This window comes from Calypte anna, chromosome W, assembly GCF_003957555.1.
Source record: "Calypte anna isolate BGI_N300 chromosome W, bCalAnn1_v1.p, whole genome shotgun sequence".
Taxonomy (NCBI): domain Eukaryota; kingdom Metazoa; phylum Chordata; class Aves; order Apodiformes; family Trochilidae; genus Calypte; species Calypte anna.
Genome location: NC_044276.1, coordinates 3,691,263 through 3,718,438, shown reverse-complemented (window position 1 = coordinate 3,718,438; position 27,176 = coordinate 3,691,263). Strand labels below are relative to the sequence as shown.

The 27,176-nt window shown below is 43.7% G+C and overlaps 1 protein-coding gene across 1 annotated transcript in view; it reads left to right on the top strand.

Moving 5' to 3' along the window:
- The window catches only part of LOC103533793 (uncharacterized protein C18orf25), a 65,850-nt gene extending 63,354 nt beyond the window's left edge, over positions 1–2,496 (top strand). The window contains exon 5 of the mRNA XM_030468375.1: positions 2,307–2,496. Coding sequence (XP_030324235.1) covers positions 2,307–2,496 — 190 coding nt within the window. The remainder of the gene's footprint in view (positions 1–2,306) is intronic.
- The last annotated feature ends 24,680 nt before the right edge of the window (positions 2,497–27,176 follow it).

The following is a 27,176-nucleotide window of genomic DNA, read 5'->3' as shown; positions in this document are numbered from 1 at the left end:
AAAATCCCCTACGTTTGTTAGAGTCCCAGTATCTTATTTCTAATTCTTTCCACATGGATTCACAGAATCATTGAATTGTTTTGGTTGGAAAAGATCTTTAGGATCAAGTACAACCATTTCCCCAGCACTGCCAAGGCCACCACTAACCCATGTCCCTCAGCACCACATCTACACAGCTGTGAAACCCCTCCAAGGTTGGGGACTCCACCCCTACCCTGAACAGCCTGAAGCATGCCCTGAAAGCAGGGAAGAAATTGTTTCAAATATCCAATCTAAACCTCCCCTGGGCAACTTATGGCATTTCTTCTTGTTCTGTCACTTGTTATCTGGGAGGAGAAACTGACCCCTCACCTCACTCTAACCTTTCAGGGAGTGGTAGAGAGCAAGATCTCCCTTCAGCCTCCTTTTATCCAGGGTAAACAATGTATTTTTAAGACCAAAGAAGTAATTAAAAAGTCATTCTGAACCTCACATCACAAACTAAGCAGCATATCTGAGAAGGAAAGGAGACATTTATATTCAGAGAAGTTAGAGTTTGGAGAAAGAGATTTTTTATTCTATTTCATGAAACACTAACCAGAGCCAAGAGGGATGATCATAAAATAAGTAGTTCTGGATAAAACAAATTACACTAACTTAAAGTGAAACAAATACAATTTAATTGTCAGGGCTATTTGACCAGTGCAGAAAACCTTGGTTCCTAAAATACAGTGCATGTCCCCTCACAAAGACATGGGAAAAGGTTACCCCAGCAGCCAAACATCTCATGTATACAGCCAGGAGCAGCTACAGCCACTACCAGTGTTTACAAGAGCAAAACATTTTTTGGAGCACTAGGTATAAAGTTTTACTAGCACTTGTTTACAGCTGGAAATGGAGTGATCATCTTACAGATTCGAGTAAATTTTTGTCATCGCTTCATGATATAATCAAAAGAGAAAAAAGGAAGACCCGAGGAACTCCAGGCCAGTCATTCTCACCTCTGTTCCCGGCAAGATCATGGAGCAGATCCTCCTGAAGGTTCTGCTAAGGAAAATGGAAAATAAGGAGGTGGTTGGTGACAACCAACATGGTTTCACCAAGGGCAATTCACACCTGACAAATTTGGTTGCCTTTTACAATGGGGTCACAACATCAGTGGACAAGGGGAGAGCAACTGACATAATCTACCTGGACTTGTGCAAAGTATTTGACACTGTTCTGCACAACATCCTGGTCTCCAAATTGGAAGGATATGGATTTGATGGATGGACCACTCATTGGATAAGAAACTGGCTGGATGGTCCCACTCAAAGAGTAGTGGTTAATGGCTCAATGTCCAAGTGAAAACCAGTGATGAGTGGAGTTCCTCGAGGACTAGTACTGGGACTGGTGCTGTTTAACATCTTTGTCAAATACATGGACAGTGGGATTGAGTGCACCCTCAGCAAGTTTGCTGACGATACCAAGCTGTGTGGTGTGATTGACATGCTGGAGGGAAGGGAGGCCATCGACAGGGACCTTGACAGGCTGGAGAGGTGGGCCCATGCCAATCTCATGAAATTCAAGAAGGCCACGTGCAAGGTTATTATTATTATTATTATTATTATTATTATTATTAATTAGCTCATACTTCAGTTGTCATGTATCTATTATGAAAGGTAAAATACTGTGCAAATAAGTTGATATGTACCTCACTTCAGCAAGGCACTTGAGTGTGTGCTTATCTTTAAATATATGATTTAGTCTCATTGACTATAACTGCTGAAAACCTAAATGTTTTGCTTAAGTGGGGCTGCACCTCACTTAATCAGTGATTATTTGCCATCATGTTTGTAATTTTTAGTAAAGAAGAACAAAGAAAAATCAAGTGTAATTACAAGATGTCTCTTGTAGTTATTGTAATGAAAGTCTTGTTATGTCCTTATTTTAACATGGCTTTGATTTCATATAGAAAGATTGCTTTTCTTTGTCTCATCATGCCTCACTTAAAATTTAAAAATCCAGTAGGAAAATCTGCTTTTGAATAGTTCATGGTGCTACACATGATAGGGCAGACCTCTCCAAGATCCTTGGTATTCATGCACTTATGTATATGTGCATAAAACCACACACATTTTACACCCATTGGCAGAATTCAGTTCTTAAAAATAATTAAAAACTGGGTTTTTAAGAAGTCGCAGACTCAACAAATGGAAAAATCCATGGAGACATTGTGGAGAGAGACATGATAACAAGATGCCTAAGTGATAAACCACTACAGCTAAGAATCTTGTGCCTGAATTAAATAGTAGCTTTAATCCTTTGTGTTTTTTGCCTTGCTGCAGGTGTGTGCATCCCAGGGGAGGTGTGATTCAGAGTGTGTCTTCCTGGAAGTATGACTCAGGCTCACAGTACATTAACACTCAGCAAACCCAATCGTGGACAGCTGTGACCCCTCAGCAGAATTGGTCTTCACCCCCAGAAGTAGTAGACCTCACTTTGGATGAGGATTCCAGACGAAAATATCTATTGTGATGCAATGTCATTGTGTTTGTTTGCCCAGCCCTTTTTTCCCCTTAGTGGCACAGAAGTTCATTATTAAAGCTTAAGCTTCAGAAGCCCTGTTCCAGGCATTATGAAATTCAAACATTAAATTTTTCATTTCCATAAGAATGTAGTATAATTTCAGTATAGTTTAAAATTATTTTGCCTTCTCAAAGACCATTCCTCCCAGAATTAAAATCCAATAGCTCCAAATTTAAAACACATATAGTTATTAAGTTGTGTGTTAACTGAAGAATATACTATGTGCAAACTTATGCCCTCCCACCCTTTTCCACCTCTAACTTCAGAACATTTCTAATTTATCAGTATATTGAGTTTATTAGCAGAAGTGGTTTGCCATGTGAGCATCATCAATTTTGAGAAATGCTGTGTCCTCACTGATATCAGTGGAACTGGGGGTATTCAACACTTCTGAAAATTGGGCCAAGAATATTTATACCCAAAGCAATTTGGAATGAGGAGGCACTGTCTTTAATAAAAATGAAAAATGGCCCAAAACATATGTACTGAACAGCTTTTAACTAAACAATTTTTATTTTCAATATAATTTGTAGTTTACACTCTTTTCAGGGCTGAGTCTTCTGTCTACTTGACTACTGTGTTTCACATAGCTCATTATTGCAAAAGCACAAGAAAATGAAAAGTAATAAATTGTTCAGCATCCCTCTCCTTTTTAAATGTAGCTGAACTTCTTTACCTACATCCAAGTCTTGCCTGGAGTAGGAGTGAAACAAACCATTTTGCTTGTAGTTCTCATTTCTACTGTTGCTTATTTGCTTTGTTGACCATCTCAAAAAAACCCCAAAAACCTTGCAAAGCCCCAGTCTGGCAAAGCACTTTAACAGATGCATAGCATTCAGCATTTGCTGAAACTTGTGGGGCCATTCAGGTATTTAAAACTCTGTCCTAAAAGATGTTGCAGGATTAGGGCCTAAGGTAGTAATGTTTTTCTTGTGTCTTAAAAGCTAGATCTGCACCATTTTCCTGGCTTTAGGTCATGTCTCTTATCCTAGTTTTGAATTTATTTTTAGGATACGATCCAGGAAACACTTTCTACCAGAATATTAGTGAAACTACTTAATTTAGCAGGCTGTAGTTTCTGTAGTGTATATGGAAAATCCTGCCCCTCATCTGTCATTTTTAGCCTTTCTCAAGGCAAAACCCAAAGATTAGACTTTAACAAGATGATACTCACTTTAAATATCTATTGTGCAAGTAAAATGTTCATTTGAATTAAAAATGTTTCTAGTGGAAATTTTGTACAGCTCTATCATCAGATTTTTTGTCATTTAAGGCTGAACAGGGCAGGGGGTAGTCAGTACATGGGAAGTTGTTTTCCTTTTGTGTTGCCTGCTTTCTAAATTTATTTGGATTCAAATAATTTTTTCTGTGGGGAAAAAAATTACCTATGTTGTCACATAACTTGAAGGAAAAGAAACTCAGCAATGGTGGTATAGTTAATAACAAAGAGTTTTTTCTTTAATTAGCAGGACAGTATGTTTGCACTTTAAAGAGCAACTATGTAAGGGACTCATATTCCAATTTCAAGCTTTGTAAAACATTGAACATAAATGTATTGCATGACCATAAAAAAGTATGTGTTGCTTCTAGGGACCAATTTCTGGGGGTGGGGGGGAGGGAGTGGCACATGGATGGAGCCTGTTTGCATTGCAGTAGGGAAAAGCCCTGTGCTATTGGGGCACTATATCAGTAGTGTCTGTTGACCTTTTCTCCTCAGTTTAATCATGCAACTCAGCCATCATTTTAGTGGGCTAGCACACATGCTGTAAAGTTAACTTTGGAAGGACTACAAATGTGTTTCTGCAGCTTTCTTCAAAACTGATCTTTAAAAGACTGTGAAACCGTAAAAAGCAGCCACACTAAATCAAAATTGTTCTAAAGGTGCAAACTCACTCACTTGTTTTTCAGTTTGTATATGATTGATCTCCATGTATAGATAAAAATGACCACATCCTAACCAAACTTCCTACAATTGTGCACTATGTTTGTTTAAACCATGTATTATAGTCTGATGTTTGATGGAGGTTCTCTATTATTTAAAGCACTATGTATTTTCTCTTACTCTTCACAAATTTGAAAAGATAGTGATCTGAAAACTGCAATCCCCAGATAGCTAGCAAATGTTTTTTGTTTGTTTTGTCAGGTTTGTTTTTTGGGTTTTTTTTGGTTTTAAAGAGAGCAAAAGATGCCTGGACAGTTTTACTCTTCTCACCAGGAAAGAGAAATGTTATCCGATGTATGGCTAAGAACCAATGCACTTGGGGCCTGGTCCAGAATCTATCAGAGTTGATGCAGGGGTTTCCATTGACTTCAGTGTGCATTGGCTCAAGCCCTTCATGGTTTTAGCAGTTCCTGAATTGATGGAGTATGAACTTGGAATCTGATTCTTCTCAACACTCATTATTTAGTTTTCATTTTCCATCTAATATTTAATGGTCTTTGGAGAAAAAAAAATAATAAACCAGAGCATTATGTATATATAAATATTTATATTTTTTGGTGTACAATGAGAACTGTTTTTTTGAAACAAGCCTGTGTCATAAAGGTTAAACTATTTTAAGAAAAAATAAAATAGAGTGTATTATTTAAATAATATCAACTTGTTTGGGATTTTTGCCCCCCACTACTTTAATTTAATACACTGCTGTTTGTCACATCTCGAAAATAAAGTCTTAAGTTCTGGGGCTGGGTTACAGCTGCCCGATTTCAACACTGTTTCCCCTGCTGTAACACATTTCATTTTTAACGTCCACAATGCAAACGCTATTTCCTGAGTGCAAGATTTGCTTTTATCTCCTAGACCAGGGCAGGACCACTGCTTCTCCCTGTAGCGCTGGTGGGGGATGTGCAGGTAGCAGTAACAAGTGGCCACTGCCTATTAGACTCTGCAGAATCCCTTCTAAGGATGCATTTTCTGCACAGCCTCCCTCTTCCCACACATCAGTTTATCGCTCCTGCATCTTAGGGAGAGTGGAGACCTTTCATTCCCAAAGGATGACAGAGCACCTTTAACAGTCATGGCCCTAGGCATGACATTCAGGAGGCATTTAGGAAATAGTAATTTGATCTTTTAGTTGGCACCATGCTGGCCCAGAGCTTCCTCCTGGCTTCAAAGAGACATCTTCCTCTGCTCCAAACTGAGGAGGGACCACACTTTTCCCTGCCAAACAGCAGGGATGGTGAGCTCATTCTCCAATTTTTATCCTGCCCCATGCTGGGAAACCCCTGCCTGTATCATGTTTGCCTGCCTGGCTGCACCGAGGGGCAAGTGGGGCTAGTGGAAAAGAGTTGCAGGAAAAAACCCTAACCAAGCACTGTATAAACAGCCATCTCTCTTCTGTGATGGGTCCAGGCTGCCCAGCTGTATCTCATCACTAACTCTTGCTGCTCCCCATCCCCACTGTTCAGCATCACTTCAGCCCTGATGGAAATATGCTGATAAATGCTGGTTAAAGCCAGTTGTAAGTGGTTTTGAGTTTTTTTTGTTGAATGATGAGTTTGGGCTCTGGAAGGAATCCCAGCTCAGCCTTTTTTCAGGTACCTTAAGGACTGCGTGTGGTTTCTGTTAAAAACGCTGACTCGATGTTTCAGCAGTAAAACTTTTTATTGAGAGAGTGAGAGCTATATAAGTAAAGCAGCGTGCTGGGCGGCCGGGGAGACACAGCTCCAGCAATCGGCTCACACCTTCGATAATGAGAAACCGGTTCCTTTATACTTTTCGTAAACCCCTTCCCCTCAGTCTCTTAGTTTATCATTGGTTCTCGTTTCGCAGGCCCTCCCAGCACTGGTTCTTGTTTCACGGATTTTTGTTCTGTTGCTCAGGGAAACAGTTTCATGTTTCAGGGAAACGGTTTCATGTTTCGCGCGCTTCGTTCTGTTGCTGAGGGAAATGGTCACATGACATCCCTGTTTCTCGGCCCCCGCGGTCGGCCCCTCCTCCTGTTTTTCTGACATCCTTACAAGTACGCTTAAACATACACTTTAAAATAACAGGATATAACAGGCTATTTCAACAAACAGCCTGAACAAACATTATTAGATCGTAAGATACACTCAACAAAACAATAAACTTCAATTTTAAGCCCTTATTTTTCACAGTTTCTCCCCTGTGTTATGCAGGAGAGAAGATGCTCCACTCTGTGTTAGGGACCACAGGTGTGTGTATGAGCCTGTGTTCCAGATAGACCAGCTCATGTCATGCAGCATTTCATGAGAGGCTTCATTAGAGTGAGAGGATGTTGAATGGGGATTGTACAAGCAGGCAAGGTCAATCTGCAGTCTCCAAGATCCATGTTTATGTGTTTTTCAGAATGAGCTGAGTGTTTTTGTGTCTGCACAGAGGTCCACTGGTGGGGTGCAGTAAGGGCTGTTGGGTGGCAGTGACCATTAAATGGTGATGAGGGAGCCCATCTCAGCATCTATCAATACCACCCCCCTTTAAATGCAATATTTTCTAGAAGTAAAGCCAGATAAGTCATGTGTACCTAGAATCCACTCAGCACCTGTCCCTGTTTAGTGGTCAGGGCGAGCCAAAACCCAGGGAACATAATTGCTCTTTTACTGCCTCCCACTCTTCCAGTGGAAGACAAAAGGGGAAGCATGCCTGCATGCATTGCAGACAGCTCAACAGCATAGGACAGATTTGGTTTTCCTTTTGAAGGTGGCTGCTCTGCCTGGGCTGCAGCTGTCTGCTTGAGATACCCATCCCCAGCTCAATCTCTGGGTCTGATCTTGTATCTCTTACCAGTCACCTGATCCCTTCAAAAATATTTCTACTATGAGGAAATGAGGTGGAAATAAATTATTCTGCTTTCTGGGTTTTTCTTTTCATAAAGCCCATAGCATTCTCTGTCCCTCTGCAGAGTTTGCCCAGGAGCTTTGCATCTCTGAGATGGATCAGTGTTTAATGATCACATGGATCCTTTGAGCCTTTCTGGGTGAAATGTTGGTGGATTAGATATTTTCTAAAAGTGATGTTAAACAAATGCATTTATAAAACACTGAAACTATTTTTTAAAAGGCGTGTTAAGCTAACATAATCATAAAGCATCCAAAAATATTTTCTAAAAGTAATGTTAAACAAATGCAATTAAAAACCATCAAAACAGTTTTCAAGAGTGATGCTCAGGACTGTGACCTGAAACAAGCTCTTCATAATAGATTTCAGTGACTTTCCTTTATTTTATCATGAATTTTTCATTTCTTACATTTCATTAAGTTTCTTTTATCTCATCATGAGATAACCAAAACCAGTTGCAGAGCAAGGTGGACACCTCTGATGGCCAAGCACAATGAAGGTGTGAGACAAATCAGATGGCACATCTTACAAACTGTGATTGATACACTTTAACTCCCATATATAGAGTTTCCTTGCAAAAATCAGAGTACCATGAACAGAGCCACCTGTTCCCCAAGGTTCTGCTCATGGTGCTGAACAAGCACTACCTGCCAATCCATGTACAGTTGTCTTGGTGGCGAGTCAGCAATGCAGAAGTGTCTGGCAGAGAGTTGTCTGGTGGAGCCTTGGTTGCAGCAGACAGTTGGTGGTGGACAGTTGGCAGCAGGCAGTTGTCCTTGACCCAGTGAGGACTGCATTACCTCTGCAGCAAGGAAACTGAGTTTTCGCCTCCCTCTTCATCTGGAAGAGACTAGTGTTCGTAACAAAGGCCACTGAAGCTGATGAACCTGCTAGGTACCTTTGGGATAGGCCATAAAAAAGAATCCAAGATCTGGATGGCCCCTCTTCCTGCAAAATCAATGTATCCCGATGGAGAAGGATAATTCTGCTCTATGATAAGGACCAAAACTCAAGGTCATTGATCTGGGAGAAGGTCTTTGCCTTGCCAATCACTGGGGCAGGTGGTGGGGAACATGGCTCATGGAGGATGCAATTAGAAGCTCTGGAGCTTGATAGGCACAGTTTCCAACCTCACTGTCTTTGCTGCAGAGAATATCCTCAAAGTGCTTCAGAGATGTCCTCAAAGTTTAGCTACTGAAAATGTCAACCCTGCTCTTGTTCTGGGGAGAAAAACAAAAGCTACAGTAAGGCATCTGGACTGGCTTTTAATCATAGATTGCTCTCTGCTGTAGCAAACATTACTGTGTCCCAAATGGGACAAGATAGCAGACAAGATGTATATGTCTAAAACAGAGTTTATTGTAAATAACAAAAGATCTCAAAAGCTAGACTAAAAGGTATAAATTGGATTATATGACTGTTAGGATATTAGGGTAGCAGAACAAGGTGTTAGGATAACAAACAAGAAGATATCTTAAGAACAAAATATGCAAATAATCAAATATCTAGATAACTGTTAAAAAAAACTAATTGAATGCTAGCAAATTACTTATCAGTCTGTCTTATACTAGTTTCAGAACAATGACTAAAATAACACCTATAGGCAATATGATAAAACAATGACTGAAGTTTTGTAAGGATCCTAAAGTCTTACAAGTTAAGAATTCACATATAGGGCTTTGATACTTCTAACCCTTCAATGGCTATGGCCAGGTGTCCCTTTTCCTCCTTGTCAGGAGCAATCACTCAAGCAGACATTCCCACTCTAGGGAGAAGGTCCAGCATACCTTCTAGGGAAAGTGGACAGGATTCTCACTGATCAAGATATGGGACTAGCCTTTTACACAATATCGTGATTGTCTGCTGTCATTTAACTATTCAGCCATACCTCCAACATCTTCTATTGGAGAACAAAAGGAAAACAAAGGTAAAGCTGAGGACTAGCCTTTTCCCTCATTATACAAATTCTCTCATTTATCTGTCCATTCTTGTTTGGTCTTTGTTCGGCCTAGCTGGAACCAGTCTGGACTCTGTGTTTTTCAGCACAGGAGAGCAGCTGGCACCACAGATACAAACTTGGCCTTCTGTTAGTACTTCCAAGATTATTACCAGTTCATAGTCTTCTATGCCCTTTGCTTTCTGTGGAAATTCTCCAACTTCAGGCTAAGGGCAGTGAAGCTGATACATAGAGTGTGAATCTGAGAGACAAAGAGCAATTGAATCATAAAAGGAAACTGAGGTTGGCCCTCTGAGGCAGAGCATCCTGCTACATACTGTCCAGGAAAAGAAGATTAAATCCATGAATCAAATTTTCTTCAAACATTTTATGGACAATGCTTGTTGGTTCCAATGCAAATGTGATCTAGGATCAAACTGCAGCTTGAGAAAGAGAAGGAAGACGTGCTAGCAGAGTAGTCATTAATAGACATTGATAACGTGAGATCCTCTGTTATGTTGAATAGGGGTGAGCGCCTGTGAGCCAGATTCTGGTGTTGGTCATGATGAGTTACCTGGAGTAAGGCTGCTCAGCTGGTGACAATTGATTTACCTTGTGTATGCAAAATCAACATGTGGTCTTGGAAATGAGTCTCCACCAAGGCCCCTTGCAGCTAGATATGATGAACAGAAGGCAAACTTGAAAATCAATAATTTACACATAAAATGTTCTGTTGTTCACTGTTGTTTCCTAGGGCTTTCTGTCATCCACCAGTATCATGCTTGGCAAGGACTGGCTCTTTGTTTTGCAAGCTGGTTTGATTATTGCCAGTTGTATGATTTGCTGACTGCTAATAAGCATAGATTTGCTGAAGTATTCCCCAAATTTTTTGCTTTGCTGTCAAAATCCTCATCATCAATTGGATTAGTTGTAGGGACTGAAAAATTACAACACAAGAGAGTGAATTATATTAAGACAAATTGATGGGCTTTATTTAATCATATGGTCTTGGTCACATCTTGATTGTATTTTTCCTATGGAGGGAAATGCATCATTGCACCAGTAGGTACCAGAAAAAATACCAAAGGTGTCTTCCCCATCATAGTCAGGGCCATTGAAGGCAGGCACCCCTGGAAGGGATTTCCATTTAAGGGAAAATTAAGGGGTCTCCATGACAGAGTCATTGAACACTGGCCCTCAGGAATGTCACCTCCCAGGTGGTCGATTGCCACATCCTCAGGAAGAGGTGGTGGGGGTGGTGTCTCCACCTGATTATCCTTATCTCCTTCGAAATGCCACTCCCACTGCACACACCTTTATTCACTGTAAAATTGTCTTTTGAGGCAAAGAAATTGATTCCAGTCAGTGGAATCTCACAAGGATATAGGCCCAGTGTAAGGGAGCTGGCATTCCTGGAGCTCAAAGACCCTGTACTGTAGAAGATTTAGCATTGAACATGAAGGAACTAGTTGTGGTAGTCTGGTCTATCTATCAATCCTGCATTTTAGTTGTTAGGAGTCCTTTATCTATTTCTATGGATGGCAGCTGGAGCATGTTAGCTTAAGAAATGGGTTTGATGCCCTATTCATCTTGTGGTAGACGTGTTGCCGTTACCTAATTTGCACAAAATATTTTTTTGTACATTCCTTATTTTGGTGCCTGTTTAATACATTACACAGGAGGAATAGAGGTCAGGCTTTCCCACCCTTGGAGGGGTAAAGAGACAAAAAAGCAAAATCCCGCTTAGTCAGAAGGGTTGTACTGCAAATGTCCAGTGACAGGAAAAGGGACATCGGTGACAAACTGGAACACAGGAGGTTCAACCAAAACATAAGGAGGAACTTTACTGTAGAATTAACAGAGCACTGGAACAGGCTGCCCAGAGGTGGAGTCTCTGTCTCTGGAGACATTAAAAACCTGCCTGGATTCCATCCTGTGCAACCTGCTCTAGGTGAACCTGTGCTGTCAGGGGGGCTGGACTAGATGATCAGAGGGACCTGGACAGACTAGAGAGCTGGGCCGATTCCAACGGGATGAGGTTCAACAAGGCCAAGTGCCGGGTCCTGCACTTTGGCCACAACAACCCCATGCAGCGCTACAGGCTGGGGACAGAGTGGCTGGAGAGCAGCCAGGCAGAAAGGGACCTGGGAGTCTGCATCAACAAGAAACTGAACATGAGCCAACAGTGTGCCCAGGCGGCCAAGAAGGCCAATGGCATCCTGGCCTGTATCCGGAACAGCGTCACCAGCAGGTCCAGGGAGGTGATTCTTCCCCTGTACTCAGCGCTGGTTAGGCCACACCTCGAGTACTGTGTCCAGTTCTGGGCCCCTCAGTTTAAGAAGGATGTAGAGGTCTTGGAACAGGTCCAAAGGAGGGCAACCAGGCTGGTGAAGGGACTCGAGCACAGGCCCTATGAGGAGAGGCTGAGAGAGCTGGGGCTGTTCAGCCTGAAGAAGAGGAGGCTCAGGGGAGACCTCATTGCTGCCTACAACTACCTGAAAGGAGGCTGTAGCGAGGTGGGAACTGGACTCTTTTCACAGACGACCTTCAACAAGACAAGAGGACACAGTCTTAAGTTGTGCCAGGGGAGGTTTAGGTTAGATATTAGAAAGAATTTCTTCACGGAGAGGGTGATTAGGCTATGGAATGGACTGCCCGGAGAGGTGGTAGATTCTCCGTCCCTGGAGACATTTAAAAAAAGACTGGATGTGGCACTCAGTGCCATGGTCTAGCAACTGCTCCGGTGGGTCAAGGGTTGGACTAGATGATCTCCGAGGTCCCTTCCAACCCGGCTAATTCTATGATTCTATGATTCTATGATCTCCAGAAGTCCCTTCCAACCCATAACATTCTGTGATCCTGTGATCCATTTTTTTGGAGCCAAGCAATTCTCTTGAAGTAGAAACAATCATAAATTACTGTCTGATAGACTGCAGGATTCCCATCAACTGCAATTGAAAAACAACCTCAGAGGCAGCACAGAGATTTTTTTTCCATCTGGAGAGGGGAGGGAGAGAGGGAAGCCCCACAGGGTGCAAGGATGCAGGAGCCCCTTTCTTTCTGTGCCCATGCAGGTAGGGGGGAGTGGAGGGGGACACATGGTGGCATATAAGGAAGAAATTTTTTTCAAAGCGTGTGGTGAAACAGTGCCCCAGGTTGCCCAGAGAGGTGGTAGAAGCCCCATCCCTGGAAACATTCCAAGTCAGGTTGACTTGGGGCTCTGAGCAACCTGATCTAATTGAAGCTGTCCCTGCTCACTGCAGGGGGGTTGGACTAGATGGCCTTTAAAGGTCCCTTCCAACCTAAACTATTCTATAATTCTGTGATTCTATGATATATTTGGCACCCAGTACAAGCAATGGCTTCTTGGGAGGTGTGGACATCCCAGCCCTGATGTCTCTAGGTCAATGAGTGGTCCATTAATACCTATGGGGCTTAATCCAACAGCATATTGAAGCAGCATTAAAAATAATACTAATGTTACTAATGATATGGACAAGCAAAGTAAGTCTTTGCTGGTAAAATACACTATAAGCTGGTCTGGTCTTTCCAGGAATGAGCTGTGGATGAAGCAGGGGGAGGAACAGAGCAATTGGGATCCTGACCAGGCAGGGAGGGAGTAAGGTGCACATTTGAACGGTGTTTTCTAAAGCCTATGTGAAAATATTAATATTTGCCTTATGAACAAACACAGTGCAAAACAAAAAAAAATTTTGGTGAAGAAAAGCACCAAACTCCTGTGGGCTAGTGTGAGTGGTTGGTCCGTGTGAATTTACAATGTCCTGCGTTGCATCAGTGTGTCAGGTTTCTTTACATTTAAATTATTTGTATGCATAGGTTTTGATAATAGGGTGAGCTAAAAAACAAAATGAAATAAACAACAAAAAAATCTCTAGGAACAAAACACTGATAATTTACAGAGTTTTCTAAGTTTAAATGCCTTATATTTAACAATCATAATTTATGATTAACTTGTAGATATTGTGGGGTCTTAATTACTTTTTAAATTGTCTGTTACATTTTTAATTTTAGTTTATTCATTTAGAAATTAATACTATTTATTATTTCTATTACCTCATTTTTGTATTGTTCCTGGTAATGGAATGCTTTGTATGCATCGGTACTTAAAAAAAAAAACAACTTAGGATGTAGGGGTACTTATTTTCTTGTGAAAACAAAACAAAATAAAAACCAAACAGATAAATAACCAACCAAACAAACAAAAAAAAAAACCCAAGAAAAAAAAAACAGGGTTTGTCATTACAAACTGTGTTACTGTCTGTCACTGTATTACTGTCATATTCTGTCACCTTGGACACATTCCATAAAAATGCAAACCTTTGATTCTATATTCTGTGACATAGTGGAAAATTGCAATGTAGTGACTGTTTATAGCATACATATATAAATATTACTTGCACGCATAATCAAATACTGGCGGTCCTTTCACTTTCTTCCTTGTGTATTGAAGGCAATTAATGGCACTCTGCAAAAGCAAAACCTTTCATTTGATTCCTGCTACCAACCTGTTCCTAATGCCACTGGGGATGCTACTGCTCTTGCTGCATATGTTATCCTGAAAGAACACTGTGTGGGCCCCTGCTACAAGGATGTGCTTGGGGCAATGCATACATTTAGTGCAAGACTGCAATTTGCTTCAAAAGGCAAGGAAGGAAGCCCAGGTGTGGTCGCTCTGTTCAATTTTTGGTACCTATCGGTGCTCAGTCTGTCTCTTTTCACCCTCTGTACAAGCACCCATTTGGGTGCTGCAGGAAGAATGAATGAGGCAATCAATTGAGCCTGAGCTTGGAGGCAACAAAACCAAGGGATTCATTGCAATTTATAAGGGCTGAACTCTGATCTATCTGAGGGGGACTGGGATGAATGGGGGAGCAATTTGGGATCCCTTTGTAATGCCTGGTCATAAGCATTTGCTATAACCCAGCCGTAAAAGACACATGGAGCAGAATCCGTCTTGAAAACCTTCCAGTTGGTTTCATATTCCCTGTTGAGGGGGAAACTTTTTAATCCACTGTAGAGCTGGGACCTGCACCATAGCTCTTCTGTCCCCAAGGAGGGGATGAGCCCTGGGCTCACATACCACTCCTGCAGCAGTGGCCAAGCACCCACAGCCATGGCCATGCCACTCACAACACTGCACTTTCCCAAAAGGCTCCTGAACATCAAGTGTTCAAACCTTGCAGGAGAGCTAGAGCGCCCTTGATAATATTTTAAGCTTAAAGCCATAACCACTCTTGGTTGGAGCAGGTGCTCAGCCATGTAGGGAGAGAAGTGGGGGCTTGATGCATGGCCTCAGCCAGTAGATGTGCTGCTCCAAAATGCTTTGGATGAAATACTCTTTTTGGTTAGAAAGTCACAAAATGACTGTACCTTAACATTTTTCTCTCTGTACCTTCAGGGTGCTGCTCTCCATTGTTGATTTTGCCTTACCCTAGGTTTAAAACCTGTCTGTATTTTTTCCTTACTGCTCTGTAATATTCCTCTGCTGTAGCCTGTAGCTACATTTTTGAGCCATGTGGGAACAGGGGGGCAGTTGTTTCCCCCCGCAAAGACATTGCAAAAGGGAGAAGTTGTAGCAAGACGAACCTCTTTTAGGGAACAGCGCTTCAAGGTCCAATCAGGTGTTCCAGCAGAGACTCACAAGCAATGCTCCAAGCCTACAGCTCTCAGAGTTGACTAGCCCAGATCAGTACTGTTGCTCTGAAAGTGACTGATCTCTCTGCTGGCTAGCTCAGGACTGAGCTGAGCTTGTGTCTTAGGCCTCACCTTTTATTGGCCCCCCGGTCCTGCTCATGTGCAGTGGGGGCCCGCCCTAATTAGGCACAGGTGGGCTCAACACAAGCTCATGCCCACTCCCTGGCAATTAGGGGCACCTGGTTGCCTTGTTACACTACAATAAGTGAAACAAGTAGTGAGTGAACAATAAACCTCCCATTCAATGACCTGGGCTGGTGAAAGTATCACCCACATTTTTGTACTCCTACTGCTATTCTGTTGTGCTGTTCAATGTTTTGCTACATAGACTATTTTATAGAAGAAAGCTAGAAAAATATCTATTATTGATATTAAAGCAATAGCACATTGAAGAAATTAAAAGATATTAGAAATTGTGTAAATGATTAGATTAATTTTTGGTGGATTTTTTTGTACTTTATTCATAACTAATAAAACTTAATTGCTATCTATAAGCCTGTGCTGCATAGAACTCATCTGGCAGAGTGATTTCTTGTTCTTTATTTACTTCTCATTTATTTGGGTCAGAGTAAATTCTTCTTTCACTTCTTATGCCTTTGGACCTTGATGTGCAAAAGAGATACTGCTGGGGTATAAAATACTGTGACCAACTGGTCTGCAGAGGCTGTTGGTGCATGAGCTCCACTGCAGAAGCAAAGTGAGGCTCTCCACACCAAGTACACCACCATGTGTGTATCATCCTGTGGTATCATTCCGTGATTAGGTACCAAAATCACTTTCTAGAACCAGACTGGAAATTGCCTGTTAAAGAGAGATTTATCCTCTAAACACATCCCATGGTGCCTGTAGGATTTCGCTAACAAGTCCTGCAGAGATACTAACAGGTCCTCCATCCTCATGGTGGAGAAGCACCTCCCCCCCGTAGGTCTCCTGTTTACTAACTAAGGAAAGAAAAACTTTTTGGAAGAAAAAGCAATCCTCCAAATGAATACAGCTATATTTGAGGGTATTTTAAATCCTTTTGTTACACATTAGAGAATCCAACAGGTCATATATCCAGCTCTGCATCCTGCACAGCTCACTTCATAGGTCCTCTTGTACTTATAGAATGGGTAGTGTTGCAAGGGACCTTAAAGATCATCTAGTTCCAACCTCCCTCCATGGGCAGGGACACCTCCCACTAGACTAGGTTTCTCAAGGCCCCATCCATCTTGAACACTTCCAGAGAGGGTTCAGCCACAACTTCCTTGAGCACCTCACCACCCTCACAGGAAAGAATTTCTTCCTAATGTCTAGCCTAAATCTCCCCTCTTCAAGTTTTAAACCATTGGCTGTAGAGTAACAAGGCCACCAGGTGCCTCTAATTGCCAAGGAGTAGGTGTGAGCTTGTATCAAGTCCACCTGTGCCTGGTTAGGGCAGGCCCCCTACTGAGCATGAGCAGGACCAGGGGGCCAATAAAAGGTGGGGCTCACAGCCACAGAGCAGCTCACTCTTGGGGCATTGTATTACCTTTGTTGCACCACTAGTGCTCATCACCCTCAAGGTGAGGCTCTGAGGAGTCTTGAACCTGGGGTCTTGGCATTGCAGTACTGTGGCTTAGCCAGCTGCGCCATCAGAGCCTCACCCTGAGGGTGATGAGCACTAGTGGTGCAATGTAGGTAATCCAGTGCCCCAAGAGTGAGCTGCCCTGTGGTTGTGAGCCCCACCTTTTATTGGCCCCCTGGTCCTGCTCATGCTCAGTAGGGGGCCTGCCCTAACCAGGCACAGGTGGGCTTGATACAAGCTCACACCCACTCCTTGGCAATTAGAGGCACCTGGTGGCCTTGTTACTCTACATTTGGCCCTTGCCCTCTAGCAAGATCATGGTCTCTGTTTATTATATCTTGCTTTTAAAACAATACACCTTATCGTGATGCCATGTTTACTCTGCACTATAAAGGGTCTCACACACAATAACAGTTCCTCCCTGTCTTGGCAGGGTCCATCAGAGCTGATGGAGGTGTAGGGCAAGGTGAAGAGAGCCAGGGAGAGGCTGCTGATCCCACTGTTGTGTGCCCCCTCCTCCCAGAGGCCATGAGAGTGATGGCGGCTTTGGTGTGGGGAGGCAGCGAAAGAAACGGCAGTCATCCCGGCCTGGGCACCCGCCCCCCTGCCACAGGGGCCACGGTCATGGCTCCTGTTTTACCGATTGTCATCACTCTGTTCCCCTTTCCAGTACTGCACAGGGAAAACTAAGGCATTCATAACGTGTGGCAAATCAGTTCTGTTTTTCCCTTGATTGTCTCTGTCAGTAATTAAATCAGTTATTGTAATTTTCAATCAAAAAGACGCAGGCATGCCTAATTCATGTGAAACCTTTACTGTTTGCATCAGGGCTGAAAATGCAGAACTTTTTTCGGAGCCTCCCCTGTGGAGGAATTCCTGAAGGAACGTGGACACTTGGCACTTATGGCCAAACCATGCTTTGAGGCTTATGAAGCAGACTGAGGCCTTTGGTTCTGAGAGCAGTTAACAACTTGTCCTTGAAGAAGCGGTTTTGCTGATATGAGAGCAGTACGCTAAAAACAGGATAATGATGTAGCCAGCTGTAGTTCTGTGAGAACAGGATTTGTGGCCAAGATATAGCCACCTGCAAGATTTCATGATGTAAACAAGGGCTCTATATAAAGCGGTGTGAAAATGAATAAAGCGAGCTGTATGTTAATCATACTGGTGTGCTGCAGTCTCCATAGCGCTCTTCCCGACACTCCCCCACCCTCCGCACCATTTCTCCCACAGCTCTGCCTGTGGGTTGCTTCCAAAATGTCTTTTGCAGTCACAGTGGCACTGGCAGCTCTTGAAGGGGTGATGAGGGGGTATAGTTCCGGCTCCTTTTCAAGATCTATTAACCCTGGATCAAAAGGGTGCTCATCCCTTGAAGAAACAGAGTCCTCCATTGAAACGCTTTGATGTGAAGTTTCAGTCAGTTAACAATGCATCAGTCATAGCAACTATATCAATAAGAACAGTCTGTATTACTGTGTCATGAGAAAGCAGTTTGGCCACAGTGGCTGCACCCTCCATGGTAGGGACAAGTGGCTTTGCCATAGATCCCATGTCTTCCGTGGCAAATGGCACTGAGATCTTCTTTGGTCTTTTCCTCATCGCCAGCATTCTGAGACTGCCCGGCTTCTCAAGCAACAGGACATGAATCAGATAGCATTGGCGAGTGAGTCAGGGGGGTATATAATAAACTCGTAGCAGTCATTAGCATTCTTCAGGTTATCACATGATCAAGTAAAAAGTCTTGACCAGCGTCCTGCGCCCTTGTCAATGCATCACCCACTTTTTCCTATTCTAACACTTCATAAGTGCCTGATTCTGGATACCATGGGCAGTTACGCTGTACCCATAATAACAAAAAAGTCAATTCCTGGGGATTTATTTTAAACCTCTGTTCTCTGGCTATATGCAGCAAAACTTCATGATGAAGCTTCTGGGATCGGGTCACTGTTTCACCCATCTTTAAGTCTTCCCCCAGACGCAATCCTCTTTTACCTTCCCTTGAGGATGGATGGGTCTTTGCTCACCTTCCCGTTTGGCTCTCTGGGGGGTACCCTCCCAGAGATTTTCAGAATTCTCTTCTGAGTCCTTCAATTTCTTCTTGAATTCCTCACATGGAGCTCTGGAGGCACCTGGCACCAGGACATAACATTGTCCAGATGTCAAATTCCTCAGGATATTTACAGCTAGTTGTTTCCTTCAGGGTCAGGCAGTATCAGGCATTTCACACTGTTCCTCTATCCCACGTAGTGTCCGTTCCTCTGCTGCTCTTCTACAGCCAACTGGGCTGATCAGGGGTCTGGAGAATAGGCCTTATGAGGAGAGGCTGAGGGAACTGGGGCTGTTCAGCTTAGAGAAGAGGAGGCTGAGGGGAGACCTCATTGCTCTCTAAAACTACCTCAAAGGAGGTAGTAGTGAGACAGATGCTGGGCTCTTCTCCCGTGACCAGTAACAGGACAAGAATAAATGGGTTAAAGCTCCACCAGGGGAGGTTCAGGTTGAATATTAGGAAAAATGTCTTCACAGAAAAATCATGAAGCATTGGAACAGGCTGCCCAGGGAGGTGGTGGGGGCACCATCCCTGGAGGTGTTCAAAAGACAGGTAGATGAAGAGCTACAGTGGGTGGTTTAGTGGTTAGGGGTTGTGGGATGTACAGTTGGACTCAATGATCTCAGAGGTCTTTTCCAACCTTGATGATTCTATGATTCTGTGATTCCAGGGAGGGAGATCTCTATTATTTCATCATCACTGTGCCCAAGATGGCCTCCAACCATCACATCAGCCACAAGTCCTTCTGTGTTTGCAAGCAGCAGGTTCATTGCAGCGTCTTCACTAGTTGGTTCCCTCACCAGCTGTGTCAGGAAGGACTCTTCCACTCACTCCAGGAACATTCAGGACTGTCCCATCTCTGCTGTGCTGGATTTCCAGCACACATCTAGGAAGGTAAAGTCACCTCATGAGAACAGTTCTAAGCTATCACAATAATAATTCATCTGCATCTTCATCCTTGTTGGTTGCTCAAGAGCAGACTCCCACCATGGTATCTGCTTTGTTGCCCTTCCCCCTGATCCTTTCCCATTCACATTTCACCCAGTCCTCACCATGGTTCAGCTCTGGGCAATCAAAACTCTCCCTAACACACAGGGCCACCCCACCGCCTCTCCTGCCTGGCCTATTGCTGCACAACAAGGGGCACAAACTGCTGAAGGAGAAGGTGAATGGAGACAGTTTGCAGAGGTGGAAGCCATCCAGCTGGCTGTAGACACTGGGAAACGAAAAAAGGGGACTGTAGAGTAACAAGGCAACCAGGTGCCTCTAATTGCCAAGGAGTGGGTGTGAGCTGGTATCAAGTCCACCTGTGCCTGGTTAGGGCAGGCCCCCTACTGAGCATGAGCAGGATCGGGGGGCCAATAAAAGGTGAGGCTCACACCCACAGGGCAGCTCACTCTTGGGCTAGGCAACAGAGAGGCCAGTAGCTCTTTGAGACACAGGACTGATCTAGGCTAATTCCACTCTGTGAGCTATAGACTTAGAGCACTGCTCGCAAGTCTCTATTACGACATCTGGTTAGACCTTGGAGCACTGATCCCTAAGAAAGGTTCGTCTTGCTACAGGGGACAATGCTCCATCTCTGTAATGACCCCAGGATTGGTGACAAATGCCCTGTGGGGATGGGTACAGCAACGGGAGCAGAGCAACTGGCAGCATCTGGGCTGTTTCACCTTGGCAAGATGCTGTGTCCCATCCATGGAACCTCTTAATGAAAGTCCATCATGTACCTGAGAGTTGGGTCCTGGAAGAGTATCCAAAGAACAAGCAGGTGGGTCAGGTTGCTAAGGTCAGTGTGGCTCAGGTGGGTCTGGACTGGTGACATAAAGGTGAACTACTTTTAGCTTGCTATGTCCATGTCACGGTTTAACACTGGCCCGGCAATTAAATGGAGTAATAGATGCTCTCTATTAATCTCTCTCTCCTCCCTGATAAAGAAAGGAGAGAGAATAAGGGAGAGAGAGACTTATGGGTTGGAAACTAAACTACACAACTTTAATGAAACAGTAATGATAAATGGGAAAAATTACTAAATATATACAAATATACAGGAAAATGGAAACCACATTCCTCCCCCGTTTTCCCCCAATAACTCTCACGTCACCACCGAGGCTGCAGGGAAGTCCTGGCAAAGTCCAGGCTGGACTCCTGGAGTCGGCAGCAGTTGGGAGCTGGAGGCAGGAACACACAGATATGGGCTGGCATGGGTCAGGACCACAGGCAGATGAACGAACGGAATCCTTCCAGCATGCCGGGTGAAGGAAGGGCAGGCAGCCAGAAGCTGGAAGCATGAAGCATAGCTTGGCCCTCGTGATGCCTCAAATTTATACTGAGTATGACGTATATGGGATGGAATACTCTGTTTGGTCAATTCTGGCATCTATCTTGTCCATTCCTCCCCAAAGGAGGGCTGCAGGTGAGACCTCTTTATCCTCCTGGACGGTAAAATGTTTTCCTCAGAGCTGAGCAGTGTCCTTGGCTCTGCATACCAGTCTCTAGCAGTAACTATAAACATCAAGTGTTATCAGTCCTAGAAGCACACGCTGTCTGAGAAACTTGCTGTTAATTTCAGCAAGTGCAATTACTTACAAGAGACTTAGCTAAAAGCAAAATGACAAGACAGAAAATAATCTTTATCCTGGCCCAAACCGGGACAGTCCATCAAATCCATCAAGGAATAGATGAAACACACAGATGGGGTCATGAGAGAGGGGTGGACGTGAACAGGGATGTTATTGAACAGATGATCCATGAATGTGAAATATCTGCTGCAGTCAATCACACCAACTTGGTCTCCATGTACTATTAATAGAGAGTTGTTTAACCCTGAACAAGAAATTAGCCACACACCCAGGGCCATATTGGTTCCGACTAATGGGACCACACAGGTTTTGGCATCCCACGGACAGTAGAAATTTTTAAAACTTCAACTTTTGTAATTAGCGATAGGGAGAATGAGAAGATCAGTAATTATACCACTTTCATAAAGACGAAAAAGGGAAAAGTGTAATGAGATGACATTCAAAGTACAGAGACGAGTACACACCAGTTTCTCCTAAAAAAACCCAGTGAGAACTGTAATTATTAACAGTCTGCAGAAGGTGTCACCAAAACTGTGCAGGTGACAGCCACACTGGCTGCACGTCCTGACTCATTCTCACCATCAGTGCCACACAGCACAGCCCTATGATGCCCTTGAGCAGGCTCCAGAGCTGAAGCCTGGAAGAGGAGAAGAGTCACATCCCGATAATCCAAACACGGGAACTAAAGTATGCCAGGGAGTAATAGACAGAGGGAAGTATGGCAGATTGATTTTTCTGAACTCCCAAGGAAAGGGGGGTATAAGTACCTCTTGGTTCTGAGAGATACATTTTCTGGGTGGCCTGAAGCGTTCCCATGCAGAACAAACAAAGAAAGAGAAGTAACTAAAGTCTTGTTTAATGAAATCATACTGAGGTTTGGAGTGTCTAGGAGCATCTCCTCAGATAGAGGCTCGCACTTTTGTGCTAAAATTGTACAAGCAATAAGTAAGGCACTGCAAATCAAATGGCAATTGCACACGTCTTATAGACCTCAAGCTAGTGGATAAGTAGAAAAGATGAATCACCTTATTAAACAACAAGATTGCTAAAATATGCCAGGAAACCAACCTGCAGTGGTACCAAGCCTTACCTATTGCTCTAAATTAGGCTGAGAGTGAAGCCTTGTTCAAAAGAAAAATTGAGTCCGTTTGAAATCTTATATGGGAGACCTTACGCAATGCAGATTGTAAATAGTGAGGCTGTAGATCAGATAGGTAATCAATGTGTGTATGATTATGTTATAGCTGTGGGGAAGTACTTTGATAAGAATGCCATAGTGGTGATGGATCACCAGCCTAAACAACCTGATTGTAAATTGCATCCCTTTAATGCTGGTGACTGAGTGTATGTTCAGAACCTTTTAGGAAAACCTCTGCAAGAGAAGTGGGAAGGACCCTTCCAAGTATTACTGACCACCTTCACTGCAATCTGAATTAAGGAACGGCCCACCTGGATCCACTATTCCCGAGTCAAGGAGGCCCCTGGGCTTTGCAGTGAACAATCCTGAGGAACCCCAACACTATGAACTGGCGACCCTCAGCGTGGATGCTCGGACTTTGGATAAGTATAACCTTATCACAAAACCCTACCCAGAAATGGCCGTGGTCGGGGATACGAATAATTAAAGCAAGACCATGGGTTGATACACCACTCAAGATATTAGACCTGGTGCCTGGCCTAGACATCTACGTTCTACGTAACAACCAGCCATATAGGCAAAAGGACTGGGGTCAAGGCCAAGGCCTATTAGACTCTTTAATAGGAGAAGGAGGAGATGAAATCCAGATAGGGTGCAAAAGCATTTATGCGGAAGGGCAGGAAAATGAACAGATCAGATTAACCGTAACTCCTTTGAAAAACGTATCACTTACATACAACCTGGGACCCGGAATGTGGGTCAAAAGTAAAAGATCAGCTTTTTGCACCTGGAAAGAGGACAAAGAAAAGAAAAGATACAAAGCTGAAAAAGCTGAGTGCGAAGTAAAAATAATATTAGAACATCCGATTGCAGTCACATGCTTATGGGTTAGCAAGTACTGAGTTGCTTCTGGCCAGTTTCTAATTAAACTCACTGAAAGAACTACTACTGAAGCACCCACTGAAGCGCTTAGCGGAAAGCACTGAAGCGACTGCAGAAACTCCTCTTCCAAGCTGCAAAAAGGCATATAATTTGACTCATGTGGGGCCCCAGGTGGTGAGACAGTCAAATGAATTAAAATTGCTTTTAAATCCTACATATTCACTGAAAAAGATTCAAGTGAATATCCAAACAAATATTACACGATTACAAAAAGACTGCCAGCCCTATATACAACAAAGCCTCAAGGGCTGGAAGGCATGGCTATCGGCCAGATCACGCCCTAAGCGTAGGCGGCGAGATGTAGCCGGGTGGTTTGGCACTGGACTAGGAGTATTAAATACAATAGACCAAGAAGTACTAATAAACAAATTAAGTGCCGTCACTTCCCATTTGGGAGAGATCAAAGTGCCTTTAAGTTCATCCATGCTCACCCTAGCAGAAACACAATCACTAGCAACTAAATTATTAACTCTGGTAGCTAACCACACCACTGAAGGCTTCCTAAAATTTGCAGATTACACAGGTAACGTGAGTAAAGAGACTGCACTTGCCATTCGGTGCACTCAAACACAGCAATGGGTACAATCAGTAGCTGCAGGGATTCTGAGGGAAGGAACATCCGGGATACTACCCTAGGAGATAAAAGAAATTATAGCAAGAAACAGCTCTACAACTGAATTTGAGATAAGTCACCAGGCATGGTGGCAACTTGTAAATTTTACCTATAACTCACAGAGTGAGCAAATCGAAGCCTACGTGCTCACTATCAGTGCCGCCAAAGGAAAAGTCATTTTCCCTGTCCTGACTTTGGGAACTGTGCACCAAAATGTTATAATACGACCCATAGGCCACAATGTTTGGGCAAGTTTTGATTACTCCAGGAATAAGTGGCAATCAGTCAGTACAGAGGCCTGCATTCCTAAAGAACAACTAGGATATGTTTGTGAAAATGCAGTTATAGAAAATGAAGATTTGTGCTTAGATACTGAGGATAGTGTATGTACCTTTGAAATGTCTCCTCATAATAATAACCAATCACAAGTTTACTATGTAGGGAATGGCTGTGCATGTATTAGAACATTATGTATTAGTATTTTTGTTGATCATTGTCACGAAATAGCAAACGGTACTAATCTTTGTGTGTGTAACTTTACTAGAATTGTAGGATGTGATTTTGATTATTCTGCCCCAATAACCACTATGCAATTGATTGAAGCTCAATATACTTTATATCATGATATACTAAATATACAGACAGGCAGTGAGAACTGTAATTATTAACAGTCTGCAGAAGGTGTCACCAAAACTATGGAGGTGACAGCCACAGTGGCTGCAGGTCCTGACTCATTCTCACCATCAGTGCCACACAGCACAGGCCAATGATGCCCTTGAGCAGGCTCCAGAGCTGGAGCCTGGAAGAGGAGAGGAGCTGGTGTGACATCTCACAGCTCTAAGAACAGCTCTGAGACCAAATCAACAAACATGGTGACCAGAGGCAGTAAAACCTGTAAAAGAAATAATTATAACAATTTGTTTTATCAAGCTCTGATCAGATCTGTCGCTATCTCAGCCCTTTGTGCCCCACGTTGGGCCCGAAAAAAGGCAGTGGGGTGGAGGAATGGATTGAGACAAGAAAAGTTTAATGATTGATTAATGATTAAATACTCCTCTTTGCTCATTCCCATTCCTCTCACCTATGCTTCTGCTCTCAGCTTCATGGAGTCAAAGCTCACAAACATTTCAGTTCTCTGTTTGTCTCCTTAGCTAACTCTGTCATTCTGTTTGTGTCCATCTTTTTGTGTCTCCCAACCCAAAGTATTTCTCATAAGATTAACCCTTGTAGAAAGGCAACCTCATTAGGGGTATCTCGTACTTAGCATATGGTTGAGGAGTGTGTTTGATTGGCCATGAAACTTTATCATGCTTTGTTTTGCTTTGTTTGCAAAGAGGAAAACTCCTGCTGTGCCCGTGTACAGCAGTTCGCTAAGGAAAAGAGGGGGGGCTGGTGCAAAGGAGCTGTACCATCCAGCTGCAGAGACCAGGGGAGAAGTCTGATGTGAGTGAAACAGAGAAAGACCCTGACAGGGTTAACTCCTGGTGGGATAAATTCCTGTAACTTTCCACTAAAGCAGTGTGAACATCTTCTGTCTTGTAAGTACAGATCTTGCTTTTAAAAACAAGACACTGCCAAGGCCAACTAGGCAGCGAAGGGATTAACTTCTGTAAAAGTGTAGGTCTTGTTCTCAAAACAAGGCACTGCCAAGGCTAGCTAGGCACCGGGGGAGTGCGAACACCTGCACGGAGACAGGATGAGTATGCCAGAACCAGCAGATGAGGGAAAAATTATTGCAAGGGTCCGATTTCGCTCTGTAACAAGAGGATGAAGTCATCAAAAATAGGAGAGATAAAGAGTTCAAGTTTTGAGAAAGATTTCTTACTTCATCCAAAGGCCCCCCCTGACATCTCCCAGGAGAGGACTTCGCCCAGACTCTGCCTGACTCTGCCTGACTCCGCCTGACTCCGCCTGACTCCACCTAGACTCCGCCTGTCATGAATATTATAATTATACCTTGCAAACTTATGAATATGTATGTAACCTCCCCTGTAACTGTATAAATACCCTAACCCTTTCCCTCAGGGGGTGGAACTCTTTGTCCAGCGTGAGCTGGGAGTTCCCTGGATCTGAAAATAAATACCTTTGCTGTTTAAAGGCTCAAAACTCTGTCTCTAAACAGTTTTGCTGTCCTTTTTGGGCTTCACGAGGACAAGTGATGCAAGTCCCAGGGGGCCAAGGAGAGCAATGGTGGGGGTGGGGAGGTGAGGAGCAAAGGTGCCCATCCAGTGTCAGACCTCAAGGAACTGCTTCTCCTTCTGGTGCAGACCTCCTGAGGAGACCCTCTGGGCCATTATCACTTGGAGAATGCTGCTAGAACCTCTCCTCTGAAGTACAAAGTTATGAAATATTCCCTTTCCAATAAGAGTGCAAAGGTGCTCTTTGAAATCTTCCTCCTGAACTCCACCAGGAAAAAATTAACAACTACATTGAGCTATACAGGTCTTGAAGACATGAATGAAAATAGAAAAACGTAAAGAGCTCCTTTGGGCTTTTGAGGCTCAATGGTGCGGACTGAGAAGAGTGTGTCCCTCGGAGTCTGGGATGGATGGTTCTGATCCCATCCCTCTAATCAGTCTTGCTATGGTCTGGGGATTTAGGAATCCCCCAGGACATTCCTTTAATCACTGTTTGTCGGATTTTGTTAGGCCTGTTTTGTTTCTTTCCTAGAGAAAGAATTGCTCCTCTAAGTGATCATCTGACACTCAGTCCTTTCACTCTGTACCAGTCAGTCGTGTCAGAGGATCTGTCGAGCATTTTCTGGGACTGCATGATTTCAGTCCCTCTCCACAGAAGGGCCAGGTCTGGCACTAAGGTTGGATCCAGCAGCACCTTAGCTCCTCTCTGAGAAGGAGTTGAGAAAGCAAGGGGGTATGAGCTGTGTCTCCCTGGGTGCCCTCCCCGGGTCATGACAAGTGCCTACCAAGACCTTTCCCATGAGGCTGCTCCCAGCCAGGCACCCCAGCCTGTGCCTTGGACCGAGTGAGTCCCCTGCAGGGGCAGACACTGGCACTTGTCCTTCTAAGATTTCTCTCCAGATGAGCTCTGCTGCTCCTTGATGCCTTTCATGGAGCAGAGAGGCCTGGGAGACCTCCTGAGGAAAGACTCCATCCCAGAAGGCATTGAGTCCCTCAGAATCATTGGTGTCTCCTCTTCCTCAGGTCCCTGTCCTCCATCAGCAGGAGCCCTGCACTTCCCTTCTTCAGCCTTGGTCTCCAACACAGCCATGGAAGATGTTGCTTTTGCTCTCAACTGCTCTTGCAGCCAGCAGCTCCAGGTGAGCTTTGCCTGTGCCAAAGTCATTCCTGCAGA